General features: G+C 34.2%; 2 protein-coding genes and 1 non-coding gene across 7 annotated transcripts; all 3 read right to left on the bottom strand.

Annotated features, from left to right (window-relative positions):
- Positions 1-2,755: 2,755 nt before the first annotated feature.
- On the bottom strand, positions 2,756-8,467 carry LOC104236756 (SNF1-related protein kinase regulatory subunit beta-1). The gene is made up of 4 exons (XM_009790753.2): positions 8,173-8,467; positions 4,397-4,575; positions 4,119-4,281; positions 2,756-3,238 (listed from the first exon to the last, which is right to left on the bottom strand). The coding sequence occupies exons 1-4, from the start codon at positions 8,386-8,388 to the stop codon at positions 2,918-2,920; spliced, it is 879 nt and encodes a 292-aa protein (XP_009789055.1). The 5' UTR covers positions 8,389-8,467; the 3' UTR covers positions 2,756-2,917.
- Positions 8,468-11,925: 3,458 nt separating this feature from the next.
- LOC104236755 (uncharacterized) lies at positions 11,926-14,647 on the bottom strand. The gene is made up of 2 exons (XR_011402988.1): positions 14,555-14,647; positions 11,926-12,840 (listed from the first exon to the last, which is right to left on the bottom strand). It is a non-coding gene; the product is annotated as an uncharacterized protein (transcript).
- A 2,992-nt stretch (positions 14,648-17,639) lies between these two features.
- Positions 17,640-24,519, bottom strand: LOC104236753 (GCN5-related N-acetyltransferase 6, chloroplastic-like). Of its 5 annotated transcripts, none has more exons than XM_009790744.2 (9): positions 24,221-24,518; positions 22,547-22,769; positions 22,380-22,432; positions 22,224-22,260; positions 21,227-21,298; positions 20,073-20,177; positions 19,532-19,688; positions 19,332-19,408; positions 17,640-18,113 (listed from the first exon to the last, which is right to left on the bottom strand). In XM_009790744.2, exons 1-9 carry the CDS (start codon positions 24,334-24,336, stop codon positions 18,048-18,050), a joined length of 906 nt encoding a protein of 301 aa, XP_009789046.1. In that variant the 5' UTR covers positions 24,337-24,518; the 3' UTR covers positions 17,640-18,047. The 5 variants fall into 5 exon arrangements, with proteins under 5 accessions (XP_009789046.1, XP_009789047.1, XP_070016740.1 ...); XM_009790745.2 differs by lacking the exon at positions 17,640-18,113 and adding an exon at positions 18,709-19,005 and having other exon boundaries at positions 24,221-24,519; XM_070160639.1 differs by lacking the exon at positions 17,640-18,113 and adding an exon at positions 18,709-19,065 and having other exon boundaries at positions 24,221-24,519.
- Between the last annotated feature and the right edge of the window lie 1,218 nt (positions 24,520-25,737).

Below are 25,737 nucleotides of genomic sequence, written 5' to 3' on the forward strand. Positions count from 1 at the left end.
TTATTTTCATTGTTCTTTGAGTCAAGGGTCTATCAAAAACAGTCTCTCTATCTCTATGAGGTAGGGGTAAGGTCAGTATACACACTATTCTCCTAGACCCCGTTTATGGGATCAAACCAGGTTTGTTGTTGTTGATGGGTGGGTGGGTGGGGGGTTATCGGGCTGCACTCAGTGATTATTATGGTTGTGATACTTGAAATGGTCTGTGTCTAGGCATCTATTAGGCTTGTCTTCTAGTCTTTACCAAGTTGATATGAGATAAATGTAAGAGTGAGATGAGAATCCAACCTTCCATCTCGATCGCAAGGTACGATGCCAACATTAAATAATTTTTATTTCTCTAGGACAGTGAAGGTACCATCAAAATAATATGGAGATATCTAAAGTTTCCACGATATCTCATTTAGACACCACAAGTCGGCCTTGTTTCAATTGAATACCTGTTGTAGGCCCAAAGGTGTACAAGTTCCACACGTTCTGCTGACATGATTGATAGCGTGAGTCGCACTGTATTTGAGCGCATGAAAATGCAAAATAAAAGATTGATGCGACTTATAAGAGGTGTCAATTCTGGTCAAGAGCTAATAGAAGCTCACCTTGGAACAAACTTCAGATGCAAAGCCCCTAGAATGAGAATATATGAATTGATAACAGAAGCTTTCCTCGTAGGGATGGCAATTGAGGCGGGACGGGGGGCGGAGGGGGTTAACAAAAGCTTTCCTCGTAGGGATGGCAATTGGGGCGGGGCGGGCGGGGCAGGGAAAACTCTTAATAGGGCAAGGCAGTGCAAAATCTAAATAGGGCGGGGCAGGACAGGGGAAAATTTTATTTTTAAAAAATTTTAATAGGGCAGGGCAGGGGCAAATTCCAAGTTAATAACTGGGTTAGGTTATTTTTGTTCTTTTTTCCCAATTCCTACTGTGAATATACGCATTATAATGCGTTTTATGTATAAGCTCAGGTGTTGTAGAGTTCACCTTTCCAATTGTTTTCTACTAATTATTAAAAAAATATTTCCTTTCTAATTATCTCCCAGAAAGAAGTTCAATGACTGATGTTTATAATTAAAACTTGTTACAGATAAAATGATTAGGATGAACTCTTGAAATGCCAAAATCGTTGATGTCCTCCAAACTGAAAGGAAATTTGTCATTATTTGATTGTCTTTGAATACAAATTATTTAATTAATTTGATTTGTAATCTCCAATATATATTTCATCAATATGTGCATATTGTTTTATTCACGAATGTTTTAATTTTTCCATTCTCACCTTATTTCAAATATATCATAAAGATATGAGAAAATCTTCTTTTGGTTTCCTTTTGCTCTAATAATCCCACATTTTTTGTAAAATCATATGTTTTAAAAAAATTAAATAGAATATTACAAAATAAAAAAATGAAGAAGAGTCTAAACGGGGCGGGGCAAGACAAATTCTGAAAAATGCTAAATAGGGCAGGGCGGGTTAAAAACTTAGTAGGCCAAAACTTGTCCTGCCCTGCCCTACCCCAATTGTCATCCCTATAATTCCTCGTGATTTTAAATATTAAAAACCCTTTACTTTAATTGATCAAATTGCCTCGAATAATTTTCTAGTATCCATTACAAGGACGAGTAACTTTTAATTGGAAAATTAAAAATAAGCTACGAGACAAGTAAAAGCATTAAACCTTTTGGGGCTTATTACTAACATGTCCTTTCCCTTTCATCATTTTCCATCTTTGCTATAAAAGATGCAAATTGAACTTTCCTTTCATCTTGTTTACAAGACAAAGATTTGGCTTCATTTGGATCGAAATCACAAGGCAAAAGATTTGAACTCTCAAGATGAACTGGTTATACAATGAACAAATTTCATCTTGTACACACAGAAGACGCCAAAGGAGGATAAAACTAACACAAAAAACAACTTTAACTCGAACAGGAATGGAAGGAAGTTCATGAGAGATGCACAATCCTGTAACTTCTACAGCATATTCAGACTAGACATGATAGCTACTAGTGTTCGAATAAGATCCTCTCCCATGACCAGCAGTAGAAAAGACAATTTCACATCCGTCACAATAGTAAAAATCATCTATTCATTTATGCTAATCTGAGAACCTGTTACCTAATTCTTTCTTAGCATTAGATACTAATTTTTCAGCTTAATCGCACGCAGGGGCGGATTTAGGGAAAAATTACACTGTATATATAAGGCAAAATCTGTTTTTTACCTCTATATATTAAGTTTTGAACCCCCTTAACACAATCCAAAAGTGTAGTTTAGTGGTCAAGGGGGTTCAAAATCTACATAAGGTCATGGGTGCAATTCCCACTCGCTACAAAAAATTTTTTTGAACCCCCTTCGTGGAGATTCTGCCTCCGCCACTGATCGCACGGATGACCTTCAAAGTTGTTCTCAATATGAAGAATGTAAACGCTAAAGAATGCACAGAACAGGGACTTGCACAAAAGAACATGCATTGTAATGAAATGGGATAATTGCATAGTTGTTATTACAAGCCTATGTCATAGGGAAATGGCAGAAAAGAAACAACCAGCTTAGGTTCGAGTTAACATCCCAATTTTTTCTCTCAGAAATCATGGGGATTTAACATGCGATGCAATATTAGCTAACTATATATTCTTTTCTCATTTTGCACATTAATCCTTCTAAGTGTTGTAATAAAAAACTTTATGAACATAAAATCACCAAAAAAGGAGGTGAGAAAAGAATTTGAGTGCAGTAGCGCTTAAAATGCCTAAAGATGTTTACTTGCAAAGAGAATGAATATGCATTGCTGATAAACTTGGAACTATTGTACAACAGCAGAGGTTAAAGAAAGTTGAACCTTGAGCAGGTCTATTAACAGTGGAATCTTAAAGCAACCACACTCGGAAAGCTCCAAAAAGATTAGAACGTAAACACGGGGTCACCTCTTCAGTGGCTTGTAGAGGACGACAGTAACATATTTGGACTGGAACCTTTGCGTCAGACCAAGAGCAACAACGGATTGAGAAGCCCATCCTTTCTCTATAAAGAGGTGATTAAGCACTACATGCTGGGGCTTCGGAGAAGAAGGTGTTTCTTCTGAGTTTTCAGAACCAAGAACAGTTAAATGAAGTTGGGGTGGAACTGCCACTGGATCCTTTGCAAAATCCTCATCTCCCAGCAAACCTTGCCCATAGCTAGAGTCAGGTGATGGTGGGGCCTCAAACTCTGCAACACTTTCGAGGTTCTCTGGCACATTATCCTGTAGGAAGGATGCAAATTGTATTATCCATGTGTATGAGCCGATATCCTTAAGAAACAGCAGGCATAGCAAAATATTCTTTTTAGCCTCCGACCAAAATATACCAGCCGTAGCATTTGCGCATGTCACACATGAAAATACATGGTGAATGGTCCTTCTAAGTAACGCTGCAAGCTTCCCAGTCACATGTTTATGCATTAATCCGCCATCAACTAATTTTTTCCATGAGATTCATTTTCCTTTTAGACAAGTTTTCCCCTTACCTTTCTGAATGATATATCAGACTGCATATATGTATAGAGTGAATTACCTTGTTCTTAAGTAGCTTTTCACTTTTTAAACTTTTGATTCCCCTATCTCAGTGGTTTTATTACCTTGTTCAGTAGCTTTTCACTTTTAAAAACTCTTGATTCCCCTATCTCTACCAACCAAACCCGTTTAGCTGCATATAAATTTAAGGAAGCTATATGTGAATAATCCCTTGAGATAAATTTCTCTCTTTTGTGATCATACTGAAAAATAACCCATTTATGCATAAAATATTAATTAGGATAGTTTCATACCACCGGTACCACCTAAGGTCTGAAGAGATATTTTCACCTTTATTCCTAAATACAAGAGAAGCACATTTCCTCTTTGATTAGAACAAGGCAAAACAAAATGAAATAAAATGGCAATGCCAAGCTGCAACATTGCAAACTCTGCCTACCCTTCCGCTACAAAGTTATTTGTCAGTATTTCACTAATTACATTAATGAAGACTGCTAAATGTGCTAAAGTTATCAAGATGCCACTACTGCGATAATGCAATTAGCAATTCACTAGCCAAAGGTAAATCAGCTTCCCAACCAACTAATCAGGAGGCGGAAAACTCACTTACATTAACATCAAGAAGATTAAAGACAACGCCTGTCTCATCTGCTACACATGGAAGATCAGGGATATATCTGACTTCTCCATCCACAATGAATTTGTAATGATATATCCCCATCGGAAGGACCAACAGAATGGTGTGGTCCTTGCCTGATCTTTGCAGAATCTTCCTGCAAGCAAATATCATTGGTGGAAACATTCAGAAACTCCATTAATAGGAATTGTCGCAGCAGCTAGTACTTGGTTGAATCTGGATCAACTCCTGAACAAGAGGCCAGAGTTTACCTTGATCTCCAGTTGTCCCAAGATCCTTGGACAGCAACATTATTACCACCATAACTCCATGTTATCAAAATAGGTATGCCACTCTCTGGAGAATGATCAGAGGCATCCTGAGATTCATCGCCCCACATTTGGTCGGTAGCAGGATGGCCATCCCCTGCTTGTAAAGGAACTACTGGGACCTGAAAAGGAGGATAAAAAGAGAGGATTTGAGTCTCGAAATCAGACAATCCTAAGTATTTATGGGATATATTGGGGTGCCCGAGAAGCAACTAACTTCTCCTGCTCTATCTCCAAGGTAACTACAAAAAAGAGGCGCTTGCTTTTGGTTATTGGTCAACCTCATAGGGACATGTTTCCCTTCTTGGCCGTTTAGAAAAGCTATAGTTTGAGCGATAATGTTGATTATAACAACAACAACAACATCCCAGTATAATCCCACATAGTGGGGTCTGGGGAGGGTACGCAAACCTTACCCCTATCTTTGTGGAGGTAGATTGATTATAACAGCATAAATGTTAATAATACCACATAAGCAAACAAGAAATGAAACTCATCAGCCACAAAACCATTTTTGAGATGGAAAGCCAGAAAATATGTTAACTTCGCTGTGGAGTCCTGCTATCAATATTTAATGGCAGGGTATCGAAGAAAATCCCCATTAAACATAAGAGGTTTTTTCTGTTTGGAACTCCAGATGGCTGTGTCACCCAATCAAGCCTCCAGAAGAGACTATCGCTTATGTGCACAAGGTGTTATATGTCCATCGGAATATACAGATCGCCTATTCAAATTGAGCTTCAGAGTTATTTTCTCTAACTTATCCAATGTAAAGTGGCGAATGCCACATAATTCGAGGGTAGCATTCTGGAACTAGATGTGAAGAAAACTACCAAAAATCACATAGAGCCTTTTCGATTACAGGCCCTGCCTGCATATTATGGCTCATTTTGAGAGAAAGAAACAGTAGGTGTTTTGAGAAGAAGGAAGCTGCATCACGTGCCTTAACATATCAGTATATATTAATATTTTTGGACAAAAATTGAAAGATGAATACAACTTGGAAACACTTTTGAGTTACTAAATACTTTATAGGAACTCTAGGAAGAACTTGTATATCCACTATGCTGAAAACTTGTATACAGATGCACTTTCTTGGTGCTTCTACAGTAATGAAACAAAAGACATGAAGCTCATCAGCAGTGTCATACAAGTAATCAAATGAAACGGGAAAAGCATTACTGCAAGTTCCTGAATGGACCTAGAACAATTCTTCGAACTATGTTCCCACAGCCCCTTCCTCCCCCCCCCCCCAAGATAATAAAAAATAAAACCAATTCCCAAAAAGAAAACCTTAAAAAGTTATAATAGGAACCCCCAAAACTGAAAAGCTTTCCTGAAGAATGGAAGAGCACAGATTAGGGGAGACAAGGGAGGAAAAAGGTAAAAAGTACTGTCACAACCAAGGTCCACATACTTACGCAATGCGTGCAGCCATACCCACAAATGCACTACCTTTTACCCCGTCAATGAGATATTCAATTGGAGGGAAAAGGTATGCGAGGGATAGTGGCCACGTATTCAGATGCGACAGATGATTTCTTTTTTTGATGAAGGTATTTCATTAAAAGGCATCAAGGAGATGTAAAATCACAAAAGAACAAAAGTACAAGATTCTTACCCCCTTTACAATGTGTCAATCTAAAACAAGGGAGCTAGCAAAGTCCAAAAATGGTCAGTGCTAATTACGGGGGTTAACCTAGTCCAACAAAAAAGATCAATCAAACATCTAGCTTTGAGAGAGTGATTTGGAGTTGAGGTTCCATCAAACCATCTTCGATTCCTTTCAGTCCATAGGCACCAAAAGTAACTGCAGGGATCATCACCCAGATACATCAGATGATATTATGACAAGTCTAAAATGAAGGACATATGATCTAAGGCTTCACTTAGGCTAAGAGATCTGAAATGCACAATAATGAATCTGATTCAAATGTTTGTGAAAAACCCAATTCCCTGTACTTATGGGTATCGGATTCTATCAAATTCCTAGCCAAATACATAAGTAGATTTCAAGAGGCAGCCAAAGAGGTGTCAATTAGCCAATGATCCATGTAACTCATAGCAAACCCCACCATCCCCTCTTCCATCTATCACATCTGTCCATCTCAGTTTTTTATCAATCTTTCCCAATGTATTCTAAAGTCTCCACTGTTTTCTGCAAAACTCTATTATTTTCTATCTTGCAGCACCATCTCCATCGCCACCTGAATAGGATATTAAACCCAATGACTTGCATAAGTGAACAATTAGCAATCAGTAGCTTATTGGTTTCCAAGAAGCCAATAACATGTAACCCAACTAGGGAAGATCTGATTCTACATGGCAATGATTACCACATATTAAAGCAATATGAACTATGTTAATGGACTCAATTACGTATGTAGCTGATAAAGGTGTAAGTAACAGGAACTTTTTGCAAATTTCTATTGTATTCCTAAGTTTCCACACGGAACATATGAATACCATCACTGCTGCTCGACATGGGTACACACAGGCAAATAAAATGAACATAGTTCTGAACTAGTAACTAGGGATATCCATAAAACACCTCTCATCTAGCTCCATCCCCAGCTATTTTTATCTGTTTTTTGACATCCAGACATAGTAAGTGATTCCATAAGGGATTTCTGAAGTAAGTTATTTATCTCATCTAGTTCACTATCCCTAAATCTACCCTACTCATTAAGCAACGGATGTATAAGCATAATTTGACGACTGTATTATTCACCATTTGAATTTTTATCGTTCATGATTTATTATTCTAAATTTGTTAAAATCAGAATCTTCTTATCCATTACTACCATTTTATCCATTTAGCTTATTTAACTCGACTTCCTATCTCCAAACAAAAATACATGAGCACAAAATTTAAATCTTTATGCCTTTGTTTAGACAGATGAACAGAATTTCAAATCTGTTAGTGAAGATAGCTAAGACGAAAGAGTTAGAACATTTACATCTTTCCAGGGTCTTGTATGAGCCTCACCTAGAAGAATTTAAACTAATTTTTGATGAAGAGAATTTAAACTAATTTCATCAACAAGTATAAGTTTGTAAAATAAAAACTCAACTATTGTGAATAAAAATTGCCTTAATCAGAGCAAAGCTCGCACAAACTCCAAATTCAATTGACTAAGAATTCACTAAAGGATTTCAATAATCCTACTATTTTTATTCTTTTTTGATAAGTAATTTCAATAATCCTACCATGATTGAAGCATAAACTTTTTTTCAACCGCCTCTTTCTCGGGGATGCATTAGGCATCATTAGTACAGAAAATTCATTGGGAGACATTGTAGCTTTTGCGTCTACCCTAAACTTTATGGGATGCTCTTCCCTTTTTAGTCTTCCCCAAAAAATAATACCTTTCTATAAAAGAATTTAACTTTAAACTTCTTAATGACATGATTTATAGCCACAAAATTATCTGTATATGGTTTTAAACAACAAGTTTCAAGAGTCTTCCTTCCTATTCTTTTTTAAAAGTCGTGCCCAATCAACTATTTAACATAGGGTCTAAACTCTAATGCTTCGAGGCCAGCACTCAAACACACACTATTCCTATAATGCAAGTATATTTTTATGCTTAAATTCAAATAATTTGTACTACACAACTACTTCAAATCCTAAATCCGCCTCTAATCCTACCACCACACACACAAAAAGAAACACACACATACACGCATAACAGAGAAAGTAACAGAAAAATGGAAACCTGAGGTCCGAACAAGAGAGGTGAAGCAGAGCGATGTGGGCTTTGCGGAGGAGAATTGACCATTAAGTCAGCTGAAGCCACGCGCGTTGTCCGAGCGTGATCTTCACCAATATTTGCAGATTGAATATTACTGGATCTTCTTTCCGACACCTCATCACCACCGCCACCGCCTCCGCCAGCGACGGCGCCGTCTTCTCTGGCGTTCGCATTCCCCATGTCTTCACCAATAATGCTACTGATTATACATGTGTATGTAAATATATAGAGAGAGAAAGTAACAGAAGTCACGTTCTCTGGGTTTATATAGTATTCTGTCAGACTTATTAATAAAGAAGGTGAGATTGGAGGTCGCTTAAAAAAATAAGGCATACTATTTGAGTTATTTACGATCATTGCCCTCAATTAAACCAAGTATATATATATATATATATATATATATATTCGTTTATTATTTTTACGGCGGTTATACAGTATCATTTTTCCTACTAGTTTTGATGTGAAAACTCATGAATTTATAATTTTAAAAGTATAGTATATTTATGAAAAATCTTAAAGTCGAATTTATTAAGTTAAAATGTTGAATTTCTTTCTATCTAAATTAATCTGCGATCATCATATTCAACCTACAAACACAAGTGTAAATATTGAGTAGGAGTATATTTTTTTAAAAAATAATTAAATAAATAATAAGAAGCTGGAAGGGCAGAGCTGGAAAGTGAGATGAAAGAGAAAAACCGAAAAATGGAAAATTTAGAGGATAAATATGGATGACGTGGAAAGATCAGAGACGTTGACAAAGGATAACTACAAAATGGAAAGTAGAGATTCGCTGGAATTTAGTGTATGTACAAAACAGTCAAATCAAAGGTACTTTTCGGCGTGCTTACACGACAAGTTTTATTTTGTGTCTCGTACAACTTACGCTAGTTGAATGAGGTTCATTTTTGTCTCATAAATTTGTGGACCCCAATCTTATACTTCTGGGTCCATAGAAATCTGGGTCCACAAAATTGTGAGACAAAAAAATTATCTCATATAATTAGTGTCAGTTGTATAAGACACAAAATAAAATTTTCATGCTTATATTACCCCCTTTAACTGTGTGCCTACGTTGGTTTTAGAGGAATGGTGGTGACATCCCCAAATATATATAAGCAATTAATAATGTGGAAAATACGACAAAATTATCCTCGAAAGGGAGTAATCCGTCTATTTCAATTTATATGAACATATTTGGTTGGATACGGAGTTTAAGAAAAAATAAAAATTAGTATAAGATTGGGGTCCACAAATTTATGAGACAAAAAAATTATCTCATATAATTAGTGTCAGTTGTATAAGACACAAAATAAAATTTTCATGCTTATACTACCCCCTTTAACTGTGTGCCTACGTTGGTTTTAGAGGAATGGTGGTGACATCCCCAAATATATATAAGCAATTAATAATGTGGAAAATACGACAAAATTATCCTCGAAAGGGAGTAATCCGTCTATTTCAATTTATATGAACATATTTGGTTGGATACGGAGTTTAAGAAAAAATAAAAATTAGTATAAGATTGGGGTCCACAAATTTATGAGACAAAAAAATTATCTCATATAATTAGTGTCAGTTGTATAAGACACAAAATAAAATTTTCATGCTTATATTACCCCCTTTAACTGTGTGCCTACGTTGGTTTTAGAGGAATGGTGGTGACATCCCCAAATATATATAAGCAATTAATAATGTGGAAAATACGACAAAATTATCCTCGAAAGGGAGTAATCCGTCTATTTCAATTTATATGAACATATTTGGTTGGATACGGAGTTTAAGAAAAAATAAAAATTAGTATAAGATTGGGGTCCACAAATTTATGAGACAAAAAAATTATCTCATATAATTAGTGTCAGTTGTATAAGACACAAAATAAAATTTTTACCCCCTTTAACTGTGTGCCTACGTTGGTTTTAGAGGAATGGTGGTGACATCCCCAAATATATATAAGCAATTAATAATGTGGAAAATACGACAAAATTATCCTCGAAAGGGAGTAATCCGTCTATTTCAATTTATATGAACATATTTGGTTGGATACGGAGTTTAAGAAAAAATAAAAATTAGTATAAGATTGGGGTCCACAAATTTATGAGACAAAAAAATTATCTCATATAATTAGTGTCAGTTGTATAAGACACAAAATAAAATTTTCATGCTTATATTACCCCCTTTAACTGTGTGCCTACGTTGGTTTTAGAGGAATGGTGGTGACATCCCCAAATATATATAAGCAATTAATAATGTGGAAAATACGACAAAATTATCCTCGAAAGGGAGTAATCCGTCTATTTCAATTTATATGAACATATTTGGTTGGATACGGAGTTTAAGAAAAAATAAAAATTAGTATAAGATTGGGGTCCACAAATTTATGAGACAAAAAAATTATCTCATATAATTAGTGTCAGTTGTATAAGACACAAAATAAAATTTTCATGCTTATATTACCCCCTTTAACTGTGTGCCTACGTTGGTTTTAGAGGAATGGTGGTGACATCCCCAAATATATATAAGCAATTAATAATGTGGAAAATACGACAAAATTATCCTCGAAAGGGAGTAATCCGTCTATTTCAATTTATATGAACATATTTGGTTGGATACGGAGTTTAAGAAAAAATAAAAATTAGTATAAGATTGGGATCCACAAATTTATGAGACAAAAAAATTATCTCATATAATTAGTGTCAGTTGTATAAGACACAAAATAAATTTTTCATGCTTATATTACCCCCTTTAACTGTGTGCCTACGTTGGTTTTAGAGGAATGGTGGTGACATCCCCAAATATATATAAGTAATTAATAATGTGGAAAATACGACAAAATTATCCTCGAAAGGGAGTAATCCGTCTATTTCAATTTATATGAACATATTTGGCTGGATACGGAGTTTAAGAAAAAATAAATTTTTTTTTGAATTTGTGACCCTAAACAAGTCAAAAAAAGATCTAGAGTATTTGTGTGGTTATAAAAGCTTCTCATTAAGGATAGAATTGAAAGTTTAAGCTAAAATCTTTCCAAATTTAGAACGGGGTCATTCTTTTTTGAACGAACCAAAAAGGAAATAGGCTCACATAAACTGAAACAGAGGGAGTACCTTTTTTGAAGGTTATCCTGAATTTAAAGTTTATGAATACGAGTCCGAAATTCTATCATAACTCATATGATTTATTGGGTTCAAAATTAATTATTGTACTTATTTACTGAATTCATAATATGTATAAGTCCAAACAAAATTATTGAGTTCGAATGAACCGATAACTTATACATCCGCCCTGTCTCCATCCATCAAATATCTTTGCAAGAATGTGTCTCTTCTTGCTTCCAAATTACTAGTTTACAAAGGCAGTGGCAAACCTATCTGAACATTTTCAACACAATGGACGCAAAGGAAAGTTCGGTATACTAAGATCCCGATATGCGCGGGATCCGAAAAAGAGCCAGAACAAGGGTCTATTATATGCAGTCTTATCCTGCATTTCTGCAAGAGGTTGTTTTCACGGCTCAAACCCGTGAACTCTTGGTCACATGGCAATAACTTTACCAATTACGTCAAGGCTTCCCTTTTCAACACAATGGACATTTCTGCACAAAATAAAAAAAACAACTAGCAATATGCCATTTGCCAAGTAAAACAAGTGATAAATGCAGAGACCTACAAGCTCCAGCAACTATACCTTAACTGATACTCCAGGAACCTGGCAATAGAATAAGAATAGAACTAGTAGTTGGCATTAACAGCCAAAAATGCGATACATGCTAAGATTCATGACACTAGGTTGCACAACATTCAACGATAACAATAACAAACCCAGTGTAATCCCACAAGTGGGATCTAGGAAGGGTAGTGTGTACGTAGACCTTACCTCTACCTTGTGAAGGTAAAGAGGTTGTTTCTGACAGAACCTCAACTCAATAAAGGTTTCACAATATTCGTAATGAAGAAAGGCCCCTACAGAACAATATTCTAGTTTTCGGCAATCAAAATTCCTACTTCAAAAGTAGATGTACCCTGACTAGAAGCAAACATGCTAAACAACAAGATTTATGACCTATGACTGGTTGAGTTTGTAGCACTTCTAACAGTATTCCAAATTTGGACAACCGAACTTGCAACACGAGGGAGCACTTGAAGAAGGCCACCAGAGGCCAATCCAATGGCAAGCGTTTGAGGGTAGCCTGGCTTGGAGTCAACTTTCATATCAAGGCTGAGCAGTCGAGCGTTTATGACATCCAACTTTCTGGAGGTTTCAGATGACATGTTCCTATTATTGCGATTCTTGTCATTTCGAGAAGAGCTGACCATCCTGAAGAGAGCACCCTGGAGGTCGTCAATGACCTTAAAGGAAGCTTCTTGGGAGTCCATACCTTGCGATTCATAGTGTGATACAAGCTCTTTCGGGCTTGGCAACTTTCTTGTCGCCTTCTTTTTGCTGCTCTCGTTATTGTTGCTGGCATTCGCAGTATCAATCTCTTTCATCTCCCCCTTCCCATTTTGAGGTGGTTGGGAAGGTTTTGCCATTATCTATTTATATTTCTCCTCGTGCTCTCCCTGATTTCAAACAGTTTCAGATTAAGCCTCTACAACTGGCAGCAAGAAAATCAATAGAAAGAGGCTAGCGCTGCAATTATAAAACTCAAGCAAATTAGCAAATTGAAGCATAACAAGGAAATAAGTACACCAGCCAAAACAAATGTCTGAAAACAACTCTCTGTAGGCAACAAATCATATTCCAGGAAAGAATGTATAATACAAAATATGTATAATCCAACAAATCTTAGTATATTTTTAATAATTAACAAATGACTAACTACTTAAATAAATAGATAGGTGAAAGTTCTCACTGACATAACAGTGAGCAAAACTGCAGACATAAGTGAGGCCACGGATAAAAAGAACAGGAAAGAGCGCAGAAAAAGATAAGATACTGTAAAACCCACTCACAAAGTAAGAGCACAAGCCAAGAGACTACAAAAATCAAATTCTCCTTTTTCTTTTTCTCTGAACACGATATGAACTATGCCTACGAATCAAAGCAGATTATGTAAATACAATCGGCCCAGCTCCTTTGATTTAAAAAGATAATGCAGGACAAATAACAAGCCCAACTAGTCTGGTATTGAGGTCGATTGATATTTTGAATCCCCAAAAAGCCATTTTTCACCAGCAACCAGTATGGCAGTTGATCAGAGCCCTTTATCCCCCTCAAACAACTCATATGTTTCACCTTCTAATGAGCAGACATGAAATAATTGTTGCATAAAATATTTCATACGAGTGCTATTTCCACTGAACCAGTCAATAAAGTGATGAGATCACAAGATAACCCGTTTCAAAGCTAACTTCCACTTGACTCATGAAAAAAAAAGGCCACACACAGAGGGGAACAGCAGTGAAATTGAATTTGATCAATTATAAATGCTAAAAGAAATTTATCTTAGTGTTATTTGCTTGCAGGCACAGCATGAAAAATATCGCCAAATGTTATTTCCTATTTTTGAAACCAAATCTATAGACAAACGCATTAACACCGGCTTTCAGCTTCCTTTGGATATGACTACAAAATTGATATAATTAGGTGAACAAGCATTTAAAAATACTGCATTTCTAAGATTACTATTCTACTCAATACTTCCTTTAGATCATTTCCTCCACTAGGGACATAGAACTACCAGAGCCACAAAACATGCCATTTTTTTCAAAATAAAATTGGTACCGGGTTGTACAAGTAGAGACAGAGGCGGATGCAACATATTAGTACCGGGTTCAACTGAACCCAATACTTTTGACTTGGAGCATAAATTTATATGTAAAAATCTAATAAAATTGCAATAAATAGTAGCTCTGAACCCGTAACGTTAATAATACAATGAGTTCAATGCTAAAAACCTTGAAGGTTGAACCCGTAAAGTTTAAATTCTAGATCAACCATTGGGCAAAGAAGTTGTTTCATATAGACCGTCGGCTCAGGCAAGCATGTTTAGAAAAAGAAAAATAGTAATAAAGAAGCATACATATATTTTAAGTGGCATATATTATCTACTACTACAACAACAACAACAACATTCCCAGTAAAATCCCATTAGTAGGGTTTAGGGAGAGTATAGTGTACCTTACCCTGCCCCGAAAGGGTAGAGAGGCTGTTGGCATATATTATCTATACTACAAAATAAAAGGATACATAGAGATATGATTTCATTGCTTGAATTGAAACAAGAATAATTAGACCTCAAAAGACATGAGCTTTCGACTGTATAATTTCCAAATAATTACGTATATTTATAGAAATTCAAAAGAATCAAAACCCTTTTTGCTTCAGATATAAAATACCATACCTGTGACGAAAATTGCCGGAGAAAACAGTGGGGGGAATTATAAAGAACTGTTGAAGCTGTAGCTAGGGGATAAGGGAAGGGGTTTTACGAGAGGGAAATGGAAATATTTGGGGCAAATTACACTATAGTTCTTTCTTATATTAGATTGAAATATTTAAGCCCTTATAGTTTAAGTATATGTGTATTGGTCCCTTGATTGAGAGTTGACTTGAAATATTGGTCCAATTGATTGTCAATTAGATTTATTTTTCAGAGGAAATTAGATAATTAGAATATATTTTTTGGAAGCTTAAGAATTTATATAAAGTTGCTTTTTATAAATATATGGAAAACACTTGTCAAATTATGAAGGTTAAGTGGGTGTTTGGACATAAGAATTGTAAAATTTCGAAAAAAAGTGAAAAAATTTTTTAAGTAAAAATAGTATTTAAAAATTAGAGTTGTGTTTGGACATAAATATAATTTTGGGTTGTTTTTTAATTTTTGTGAGGGACCTGAGTAAAAATTTTGAAAAAAAACTTTTTGGAATTTTTCAAATTTTTGAAAAATTTCAAAATTCATCTTAAAAAAAAAAAAAAGTGAATTTTTTTTGAAGAAAAGTGAAAAGAATTTTATGGCCAAACGGGCTCTAAGTCTTCAAAATCGAATATGAGAGATTCAATTTGAAATGAAAAGTCGCAAAGCTCTTTTTGGCGTTTTTGGAACTTCCAGATTTTCTTAGTTGCTTTCTTTTATGTCTGCTTTGCTTATTATAAGTTTATAATTTGAAAATAATGAGTTGACTATACAGAAATATGGATTGGGGAAGAGGCATTGAAACATAATAGGAAATGAAAGTTGTGGAGGATTTATAAATTAAACAAACATAAAATGAAAAGCGACTCACTAATCAGTAACAATTTGAATGTCCCTTTTTTTCCACCTCAAGCCAACAGTCTCCATGTCTCCAACTCCGCACAAACAGCCCACCACATCTTCAAATGAATTATAGGAAGTTTCATGAAGAAAGTTGATGAAATCGGTGGTGAAAGTATGGCCAAAGGGCATCACCGGTTAAACACTTTTGTTTTTCAACTACATGAATAATTCAGTAATTTAATAACCAATGAAATTGGACGATTAAGGTCCAATTCCTTTGAGTCCTCATTCAATTCATGCTTCCACATTTTGTGTAAATAGATAATTGTCGTTTTATTTTAAATAAGATCATATAAGTAACCGAAAGAACGGTTGCTATAACATACTTCTTTTAGGAGAGCTAATTGTTTGGGCAAGAGTAAAAGTATTTTCTACGCAAAAATAGAAATTTCATTGATACTTTAAATATTATCTTCGTTTTACTAGGAAAAAGTTCTTTGTTTTCTTCAATACCCTTGCGACCAAAGAGTTTGTTTTCATTAAGATAAGTTTCAATTGTGTTCTATATTTACCTCTAGGTTTCATTGTAAGTTTAAATTTGAACTATTTAAATCTATGTTTTAAAAGGCAGAACTGAGACTCGCCTGGGACTCGCTTCGGGGCGGAGCACTCGTAAAACGCCCCTGGACTTATATGTGGGGCTTAGTTCCGTGAGACTTACGCCTCGGCTATTGGGGCTTACGTCCCAGACATGTCCAACGTCCGGCGTACTGGGCTCGCCTAATAGAACTTTATGCAATTGTATGTAACTAACCTTGTAAATCTTCAAATTTTCTTAATAAATTATTGGCTACTCAAAATTACTTTTTTCCTAAGTATAAATTATTAAGTTAGGAGTATTGTCATAATTAAAATAAAAATTATTGCATGTTATCCACTAAGATTGCTAGTTAATTTTAAATAACTCTTTCATTTAAAAAGTATTTATTTATTAACTGTTGTTATGTCTTTACTATATAATAGTCCATAATTTTTTTTCTAATTTTTTTTCACGTTTACGAGATACAATACTTATTAATTGAATAGCTCAGTATTAGCTAGTAACTATGTACAAATAATTAGTTATCATGGTATTGTATGGTGAATTATGTGTCACTTTATTAACTTGTTAAAATTTAAAAATGAATGATGCTTGAGAATCATATTTAAATTATGAATTATGTTTTATATAAATTTTCTTTCAAATAGAAAGCATATTAAATAAAAGGAGTATTTTAAGAAAAATATCAAATTATAATGTCGAAATTCTTTCAGGATTCATTACTCCTTAAGAGATACATATAAGATTTCGTATCAAATACATTACTTTTGATGTTTGAGTTGTAACGACATTGTAATTATTTACATATTATGATATATATGTCATACTTTTCGTATTATTTATAGTTGAATTATAATTTATTAATATTTTAAATATATTATTTGTTATAATTTTGTGATTTTAATGTAATTTTTATAATTATTGTTTATTTTATACTATCTTAAAATTCTTGAAATTAGTAAAATTTAAAGATCCGTGGGACTTACGGCCTATGTCTCAGGGCTTACGCTTCGCCTCATCAGAGGTAAAACGTGTCGCCTCACGCCCCCGCTTTTTAAAACATTGATTTAAATTTATACAATCTATTTTTAAATGTTTATATTAGTAATTTGACTTTGTTTATTTAAATACAAGGTATGTACTATCCAAGAACAAGATAATTATGTTGACCGAGCAAGAGGCTTTTCTCAAATGCCTTTTTGTTGTTACAATATTTTTTCCTATTTTACCTATATATATATATTCATCTTTTAATATACGAATAATTATAAATTTTAAATATGTTTATATATTCTTAATATTAGAACTTTTCTTAATAACATAAACTTAAATTCATTGATGTCATATACGAGACTTTTTGTTGCTGATAAAAAATTTTGTAAGAAAAATTATAATTGAAATATGTTTATTTCGTAATTAGTAGTCTTAAGATAAAATTTATCTAATTTTAATTTTTGCTTGAGCTTTTTATATTCTTAAAAAAATTTCTTAATTAGATAAAAATTAAATTTAGCAATATCATATACCACCGCGCATCGCACGGGCAAATTTACTAGTTTTTCATAATTGGTGTTGTGTTTAAATCTCTCATATCAATCTTCATCCTTCTCAGCATTGTAAGAAAAATAAACAACAAATATCCTTTTTAATAAGAAAAAATAACAATATCTCTCAGCTTAATGTTACATGAATTCTTCATTTGTCTATAACGTATTCATGTCGAAATGTCTGATACGAGTACAAAATACAGTCTAAATTCTTTAAAATACGCCAAAAATACTGGACGCGCTTGTATTGGATACTTAAATAACGCGTATCCAATACGTACCCGTTCCCTAATCCATATAACACAGCTTTCACTCACTACTAATTGAGCAAACAAATAATACAACTTTCTACACATATATTATATTCTCTTGTAACCAACTAATTTTCTACCCAAAGATACATATATCAACCTACAATAGGCTTCAGACCATGTAAATATACAAACTAACACATCCCCTTAGTCAGAAAGTGAAGTAGCAATGGAACTTATAATTCCAAGGACATAAGTAATCTCTGTTCTTTTGATAGAGACGACGAAGTTTCTTCCACAATCTGCATAGAATGACAGAGCAAGTCAAAAGACTCGCCTCTTTTATACATCAAAGAATTGATTTGTAACACCCCAGACTTTAGACGGAGTCCCACATCGGCAAAACACAAGAGGGATGCTGGATATATAAGTTAACAAGCCTTAGACCCTAGTGACGCGTTTTAAACCCGTGAAGGCCTAGGCCCAAAGCGAACAATATCAATAGCGGGTTGGGCTGTTGCATGATTATCAAATAGAACAAGATAAATGAAGTAAGCATTTTCAAAAGGATTTAAGTTATACATTGTAAAAAAGTTACCTCGTGTTTTAGGTCAACTTAACCAGTAAAAATCTGTATACTATTAGTGCACATAACTTAAACTCTTGGGTTTCGTAATGTAGCAGAATCAGAAGTGTAAGGGCTCGTTTCATAAAGTTTACATTTAACAATTTTTGCTCCTAGAATGAATGCCACCATCAAACGCTCGTTATATATATATTATCTTAAACTCATTTTGCTCTTTGAATGAATAACATTGTTAACCGAAGTGATATGACCAGAATACACTTCCAAATGAATTTATCTAAAGCATAGATCATGACTTATGAAGCGCGATATAAACAAGGCTTCAAACATTATGAACTCGTTCACAAAGAACAAAGCTCAAAATAAGTGTAACCATAATCTATTTGTTTGAAGTGATGAGAAAGAAATCACAAAATAGAACTCCACGAACAGCGGCTTTATGCAATACGCGAAATTTATACTTTTTGAGCATGATGTGTTGCCAAGTGACAAGATATAATAGCTCCTATAAACCAGGAAACTTGGGTTTCTCTAAGCTCGTGTGGCTTTATTTCCATAAGTTTTTTCGGCATTCCATCTGGCGTCCTTCATATTCCAACTTATTTTCTCTAAAAATGTGGAAAGAAAGAGTTTTATTTGATAAACCTTCATTTTCTGGTCCCTCACAACTGAAATCGGATAAGGTTAACAGTCTATTAACAATGTTTTATGGTCACCAATAGCACTGACTTCAACTCTTGGGATGATTATGAGGGATATAATGTAGACATTAAGATATCTGAAAAGAAAAAACACACTAACGAAAACAATTGTTCACTTATCATAAAAGGGAAAAAAAGGCTAATAAAAGATAATCATTCACATACAAAGATATACTGCACTACACAATAGCAATAAGATGCTCAGTATATGGAAAAACGGATTGAAAGCTAACCTTAAAGCCAGTTTTTTTGTATAGTTCCTGGCCAGGTATGTTGTCTGCATTTACATGAACAAACAGTTGCTTGAAACCTGCTTGTACACGCAGAAAATAAGATTAGTAGTTTAGCGAAATTAATTAAGAGGGACGGCAATTCTGAACAGGTAAATTCGTATGAAGAGCACTTTAAAAAGTTTAAAGCTGAAACAAGGCACCTTGTAAGGAAGCCGCATCAGCAGCCAAATGTATCATATTTGAAGCAATACCCTGACGTCGAGCAAACTTTGCAACACAAACATTTGCAATGTAAGCATATTTATGTGAATCAAAGGGATCTTGGTGTGCCAATACGGCAGATAACCTTTTGATTTCCTGGAGACAATGAGAGGAAAAGGAACTCAGCGGGTCCAGCACAAACCAGTACACATTTACCTCCGGTTTAACAGAGGAAAAAATACAGCTCAAGCTTGTCTTCTTCCTTTTTTCCTATTGAAGAATTTTTTTTTTTTTGGGGGGGGGTGGGGGGGTGGGTGGAGCACAATGAAAAAGACAGAAATAGAATGACTTTGGCCAGAAAAAGAAACAAAATCATGTAGGCATCCCCACTATTTGAACAGGACAACTGACAATATATGCAAAGTTGCAATAGATTCAAATACCACTTGTCGAGTCAAACAGTTAACCCCAATCACAGCACAGAATAAAAGCAGATGCATTACAATTTAAGATTCAACTAAAAAAAATTTAAGTTGGTACCCCTGGGTATCTCTCCCTTTGTACAAATTGTCGGACTGTCAGGTCCAAAGTTCCCACCACGCTGTTAAGTACTGTTCTTCTAACATTTTTCTCTTCCTTTTTGACCTGAAACATTTGAAGGCTGAGAAATATCCAATATACCTATAAGCTTTTGAAAAGAATAAATATCACATAACAATCATTCTCAAGTATGCTTATTACACTTTGAACATATATTTTGCGTAAAGTAGAACTAGTTAAGAAGATGTCAGCACTTGGAAGAAGCATTAGGCCACTTGGCCCAAAGTGGTGAAGTTTAATTGCTCAAAGGAGTAAGAATCTTCTCATCAAAATTCAAAACGTAGGAAAAAAATTTAACTTTTTTATCTCATAGGTGGTATATCTGGTTCAAGGTTTAAACAGGAAATTTCATTTTGTAGTTTTCGTGTTACTTCCTAGCTGGAATTCATTGGCAACATCCAGCACAATCTAACCGTATTCATTCTCAGTGAACGAAGGAATTGCTCAAAGGAGCAGACCTAAGCGCTTTTGCAGTTTTTTAATCGGAAAATAGGTGTTAAGTTTAGAAGCAGACAAGCAGTTAACTCTTGTCCAAGAAGGAAATTTGTGAACACGTACCAAATAGCGATAGCCTGAAAAATGTTTCCTTTGCTTCAGATAATGTACTATAAGACCACTTAGGTATTTGACAGCTTAATATGAATGAAGAGGTCTCATCTAACGCAAAGGCGGCAGGAAAAGCTCAGTTGTTAGCTTGGTTTGCCAGTCTTTCGTATGAGGTACTTAATTTCTTCAGCCTATGAACCAGCACCCAAGTTCCCAACTTCTTTTCAGCTATTTGCACATAATAAATCAGAACCGCGACTAGCACTGGCTACAGAGAAATTAGAGACAAGTCCCAAAATTAAGAATAAAAATCTCCATCATTACTTTCTACCAATTAAAATTGAAGAAGCTTAGAATCTATGATATCGGCAACAGGCGAAAGATTGACAGGCTAGACGCAAATCAATACATTTGAAATCAATGCTAAAATGAAAGCCATTATGAAAGTTGGAATGCCATCTAAATCAACTATGACTAACCAGTAGCAACTTATACATAAGCAACACTAAGGAAGGATAAGGAAATTATCTAGAAGCCGCTATACGTACCGCAACAAAACAAAAGCACTTCAAGCAATTTCCATCCTGACCAGAACATCTTCTCTTTAAAGCATAAAACTCCTGCACACAAATAGTGGAACAAAAGAAAAGCAAAGAAAATGAGGGTGTTAGGCAATACTAGCGGCAGAAAATAGAGCAACATGAGATGATCCATATTTATGCAAATGGAGAAGAACATACAGCAAAGGTGTTGCTATTTATATATATCAATATATGTCATTATCAAATGTTACATGTTTAATCAAATGCAAGGTCATAAACCATGTGAAACACCTTTTTTCACATTAAAATTACCAACTTTTGTCCTAATAGCAATCCTAGAAAAAATATTTCATTTATTGGCATTGAAGCTCGATATCAAATGAGACCTGTCCCAAATGCTAAATATTATACTATTTAAATTTCGAAGTAGGCAAAGATCTGTTTTTCCTCTTTTCAAGTCTAAGTAAAATCACATAAACACTGAGCCAATACCGGAAACATGAATATGCAAGCTCACATGATCTTTACATGTGAATTTTGCCTAAAGCTTTTACAGAACCGGGCTTCTTCTAGCAGAGGATACAACTTCCATTTGCCGCCTAACAATTACTGAAACTTCAGCCTCACGCAGCTGATACAAACCTCGAGTTGGTATGAGAAGAGTAGCTCTCAGAATAACAAACTGTTTATGATAAGGAGCTCTCACACTAAGAAATAGATATAATGCAGTGATCTATATATGTGTTTCATCGAGAAATATGTGAGGGCCCACTGAAATTATTACTAACTGGCCAACCTATAGATATTTATAAAAGTTATGATAGGACAGAGCATTGGAGCTACGCCATGAGACGGGGAAATTTTTTAAAACAACTAACTGTTAATGTTATTCTACTGAAGTCATAGGAAAAAGGGGGAATTGTTTGATGGTAAAATTTAAACTTCAACCAAATAAAATTTTAACTGCTAACAAACAAAAAGTTTTTTTTTTACTGCAACTGACCTGTTCGGCATACTTTCTTTTATATGCGTCAACATGCCTAAAATTAGCAAAAATACAATTAATATTTACCATATAATAACTCAGGCTTACATCTACAAAACAATTTTAAACAAGTCCTAACTATATGAGGGACAGGTGATAAGAGCGAGCTCTAACCTCATATACGACACAGATTCCCAATGAGCTTCTGCACGTAACCAAGCTGCCGTCTACCATTGACAATAAGACAGAGAAACAAGAAAATACCAAATACTTTTAGGAAAAGTAACAAAGAAGAGCTATGACATTTTTATTTAGAAGATTATAGAAGCAGCGGAACAAACCCAATATTCTTCATCCAGCACGGCCTCACGAGCAATGAAACGACCAAAGTTCCGCTTTTGCAGTCCGCAGTACCCGTCATCAGTCTGCTGCAGCCGGTTAAAAGATAGCTCGGGCAACTTTGCATTGTCCTGCTTTGACAGGGGTGTCTGCCGGATACTTTGGTCATTATTGCAATGTACTTCAATATTTTTCCATCTATCATATGAAACGGGAAAAGCCTCCCTAGGAACAAATTGGATACCATCAGAGAAAAGAGAAAAGGCAGAAGTGAGATGATTTTTTAGATGCCGAAAAGAAATATAACTCAATAAATCTTTTGCCTTCCATTGGGTGAAGAACAAGATATCTTTAGAAGTTAAGCTTCTTTTCTTGGCATGTTCTTGACGACAACATTATCCCTAAAAACAAATCTAGAGATTTTCACATACATTACACAAATGTTCAATAACACGTCGAACTAGTATCAAGCTTTTTATACAAATGGTCCAGCGGCCAACCTTAATTATTCGGAAACATAAAAGCATTTAAAATAACTTCTTCGCTACCACTCTGTTTGCAATCTGGTTAACCGGAAAAAAGGAACCAATTTTATTCACAACCAACCCTTTAAAAAATACCAAGTTTAAGAATACCATTAGCTTCACGTATATCCCACAAATTTGATTTGGGATTACATAAATCACAAACTAGTTTCCTTCGGCTATATATAAATTTTCTATGACTACACAACTCCATTGGACCCGTTTCATTCAGAATCACAAACAAAAGAACCAGCTTTATTTACAAGTTACCAATTAAAGAGATGCCAAATTTCAGAAAACCATTAGCTGCATATATATCCACCAATTAAATTTGGGTATTAAGTACAACAACAAACCCAGTGCAATCATACAAGTGGGGTCTGGACAGGGTAGCGTGTACGCAAACCTTACCTCTACCTTGAGAAGGTAGCAAGGTAGAGAGGTTATTTTCGGTAGACCATCGACATAGGAAAGACAAAAAGGAAGGAGCAACAATACCAGCAAACCAATTAGAAAACTGAAGTGAAAGAAACAACAAGTAATATCCGAAATCTAAGAATAAGAAAATACAAGACTGACACTAGTGCACTAAAACTACTGGTATGAACAAGGACAATGCTCACCTATTTGGGTATTGAGTAAATCACTAAATCTCGAACTAGTTGGAGTCAACTATATACATCTTCTATCTATTCCACTCCATGGCACCAACTTCATTTAGAATCACAACTAAAAATGCAACTTTATTTACATTCAAACCTTTTAAATAAATACCAAGTTTGAAAAAACCATCAACTTCATATACATCCACCAATTCAATTTGGTTATTAAGTAAATCCCTACATCTAATTCCATTCCACCCATTTCATTCAGAATCACAAAATTTTAAAAACAAGCTTTATTTAACACTCAACCTTTTAAAGAAATAACAAGTTCTAAAAAACTATCAGCTTCATATATATCCACCAATTCAATTCCTGATATTAAGCAAATCATAAACTAGTTCGGGTCAGCTATATGAATTCTCTATATCTATTCCACTCAATTCCACCAATTTCATTCAGAATCAAATAAAAAAAAAATATTTAAGTAGATCACAAACTAATTTGAGCCCATTTTTATTTTTATTTTTAAAAAGGAAAATCATAGTACCTGCTAAAAATGTTGACAACAAAAAGGGGTTTATTTTTCCCTTGTTTAGAGAAAACCCAAGTGAATTGAGGCTGTTGAATCTTGAATTGAGGCAAGAATTTACTATTCAGCTCCATTTTTTTTGTTCTTTTCCTTTTTCTTGTCGAAAAAAAGGGAAAGATTCAAATTTTTTTCTTAAGATCCTAAGAAACAGGAGAAGAAAAAGAGTATAAAGGAAAAAAAGAGAGAGGGTCAACAGTACTATTCCAGCATTCCTTGTGTAGGTACTATCTATTTGTTCTCTCAAAAAAAGGGGGAAAAATTAGGGAAAGAGAGAGAAAAAATAATAAATAAATGGGATAAATATATATCCACTTTATCCACTTTCCTAATTTATGCAGGGTCTATGTAGGGCCCCACATAATGATATTTTAATGCAGCCAAAGTGGGTTGATTTTTTGATACTCACTCCGTTTCAATTTAGGCGAGGTAATTTGATTCGACACGAAATTTAAGAAAAAGAATAAGACTTTTAGAATATATGGTCTTAAAAGCTCAAGGGATAAAAGTTTTGTGAGATCATCATATTTGTGTGGCTATAAAAGTTTTTCATTAAGATTATTTTTAAATATAGAAATGTGTCATTTATTTTGGAACAAACTAAAAAGGAAAGTATCTCACCTAATTTGAAACAGAGGAAGTGATAATTTTAGTGGGCGTTTGGACATAAGAATTGTAAAATTCCGAAAAAAGTTAAAAAAAAAATTCAAGTGAAAATGGTATTTGAAAATTAGAGTAGTGTTTGGACATGAATATAATTTTGGGTTGTTTTTGAATTTTTATGAGTGATGAGTGAAAATTTTGAAAAATAATTTTTCGGAGTTTTTCAAATTTTAGAAAAATTTCAAAATTTATTTTCAAGTAAAAATTAAAAATTTTATGATCAAATACTGATTTTAAAAAAAATTAAAAGCCAAATGGGCTCTAAAGTTGTATTTACAATCGGAGCGGATAAGTACAAAGTAACGACGGAATCAAAAATTTAAATAATTGAGAAAAACATAAAATAATCACATTTAAGATAACTTGCATCAAATGAATTATACTATTTATATAAATAGAAAAGTTGTTTTATTCATTGTAATTTTTAATAAAGGGATTTAATTTACCTAAAGGTAATATGCCCTTTGGGGAAGGAAATAGTAAATATTGGATGTATACGAGTGTTTAGATTAAAAAAAAAAATTCAAAAAGACGTAACTACTAGAGTGAATTTAGAAAAAAAGAATTTATTTACCTTTAAATTGATAACTTTTGACGTTTTCGTGTCTCTCCCTCTATATGTTTATTTTTTCTAAGGAAATTAGCAGTTATGTCCATTTACAAGTAGCTTATTATAAAAATTAGTTAATTCATAAAATATTATAAATATTAGCCAAATGTTACCAATATTAGCCAATTAGCTATTTGTAACAAAAAAAATTACTTTTTTTGCGTGAGTATTATTAGAATAAATTGAGTACATCTTAAGGAGCTTG

The sequence above is a fragment of the Nicotiana sylvestris genome, chromosome 10 (assembly GCF_000393655.2).
Source record: "Nicotiana sylvestris chromosome 10, ASM39365v2, whole genome shotgun sequence".
In the NCBI taxonomy this organism is placed as follows: domain Eukaryota; kingdom Viridiplantae; phylum Streptophyta; class Magnoliopsida; order Solanales; family Solanaceae; genus Nicotiana; species Nicotiana sylvestris.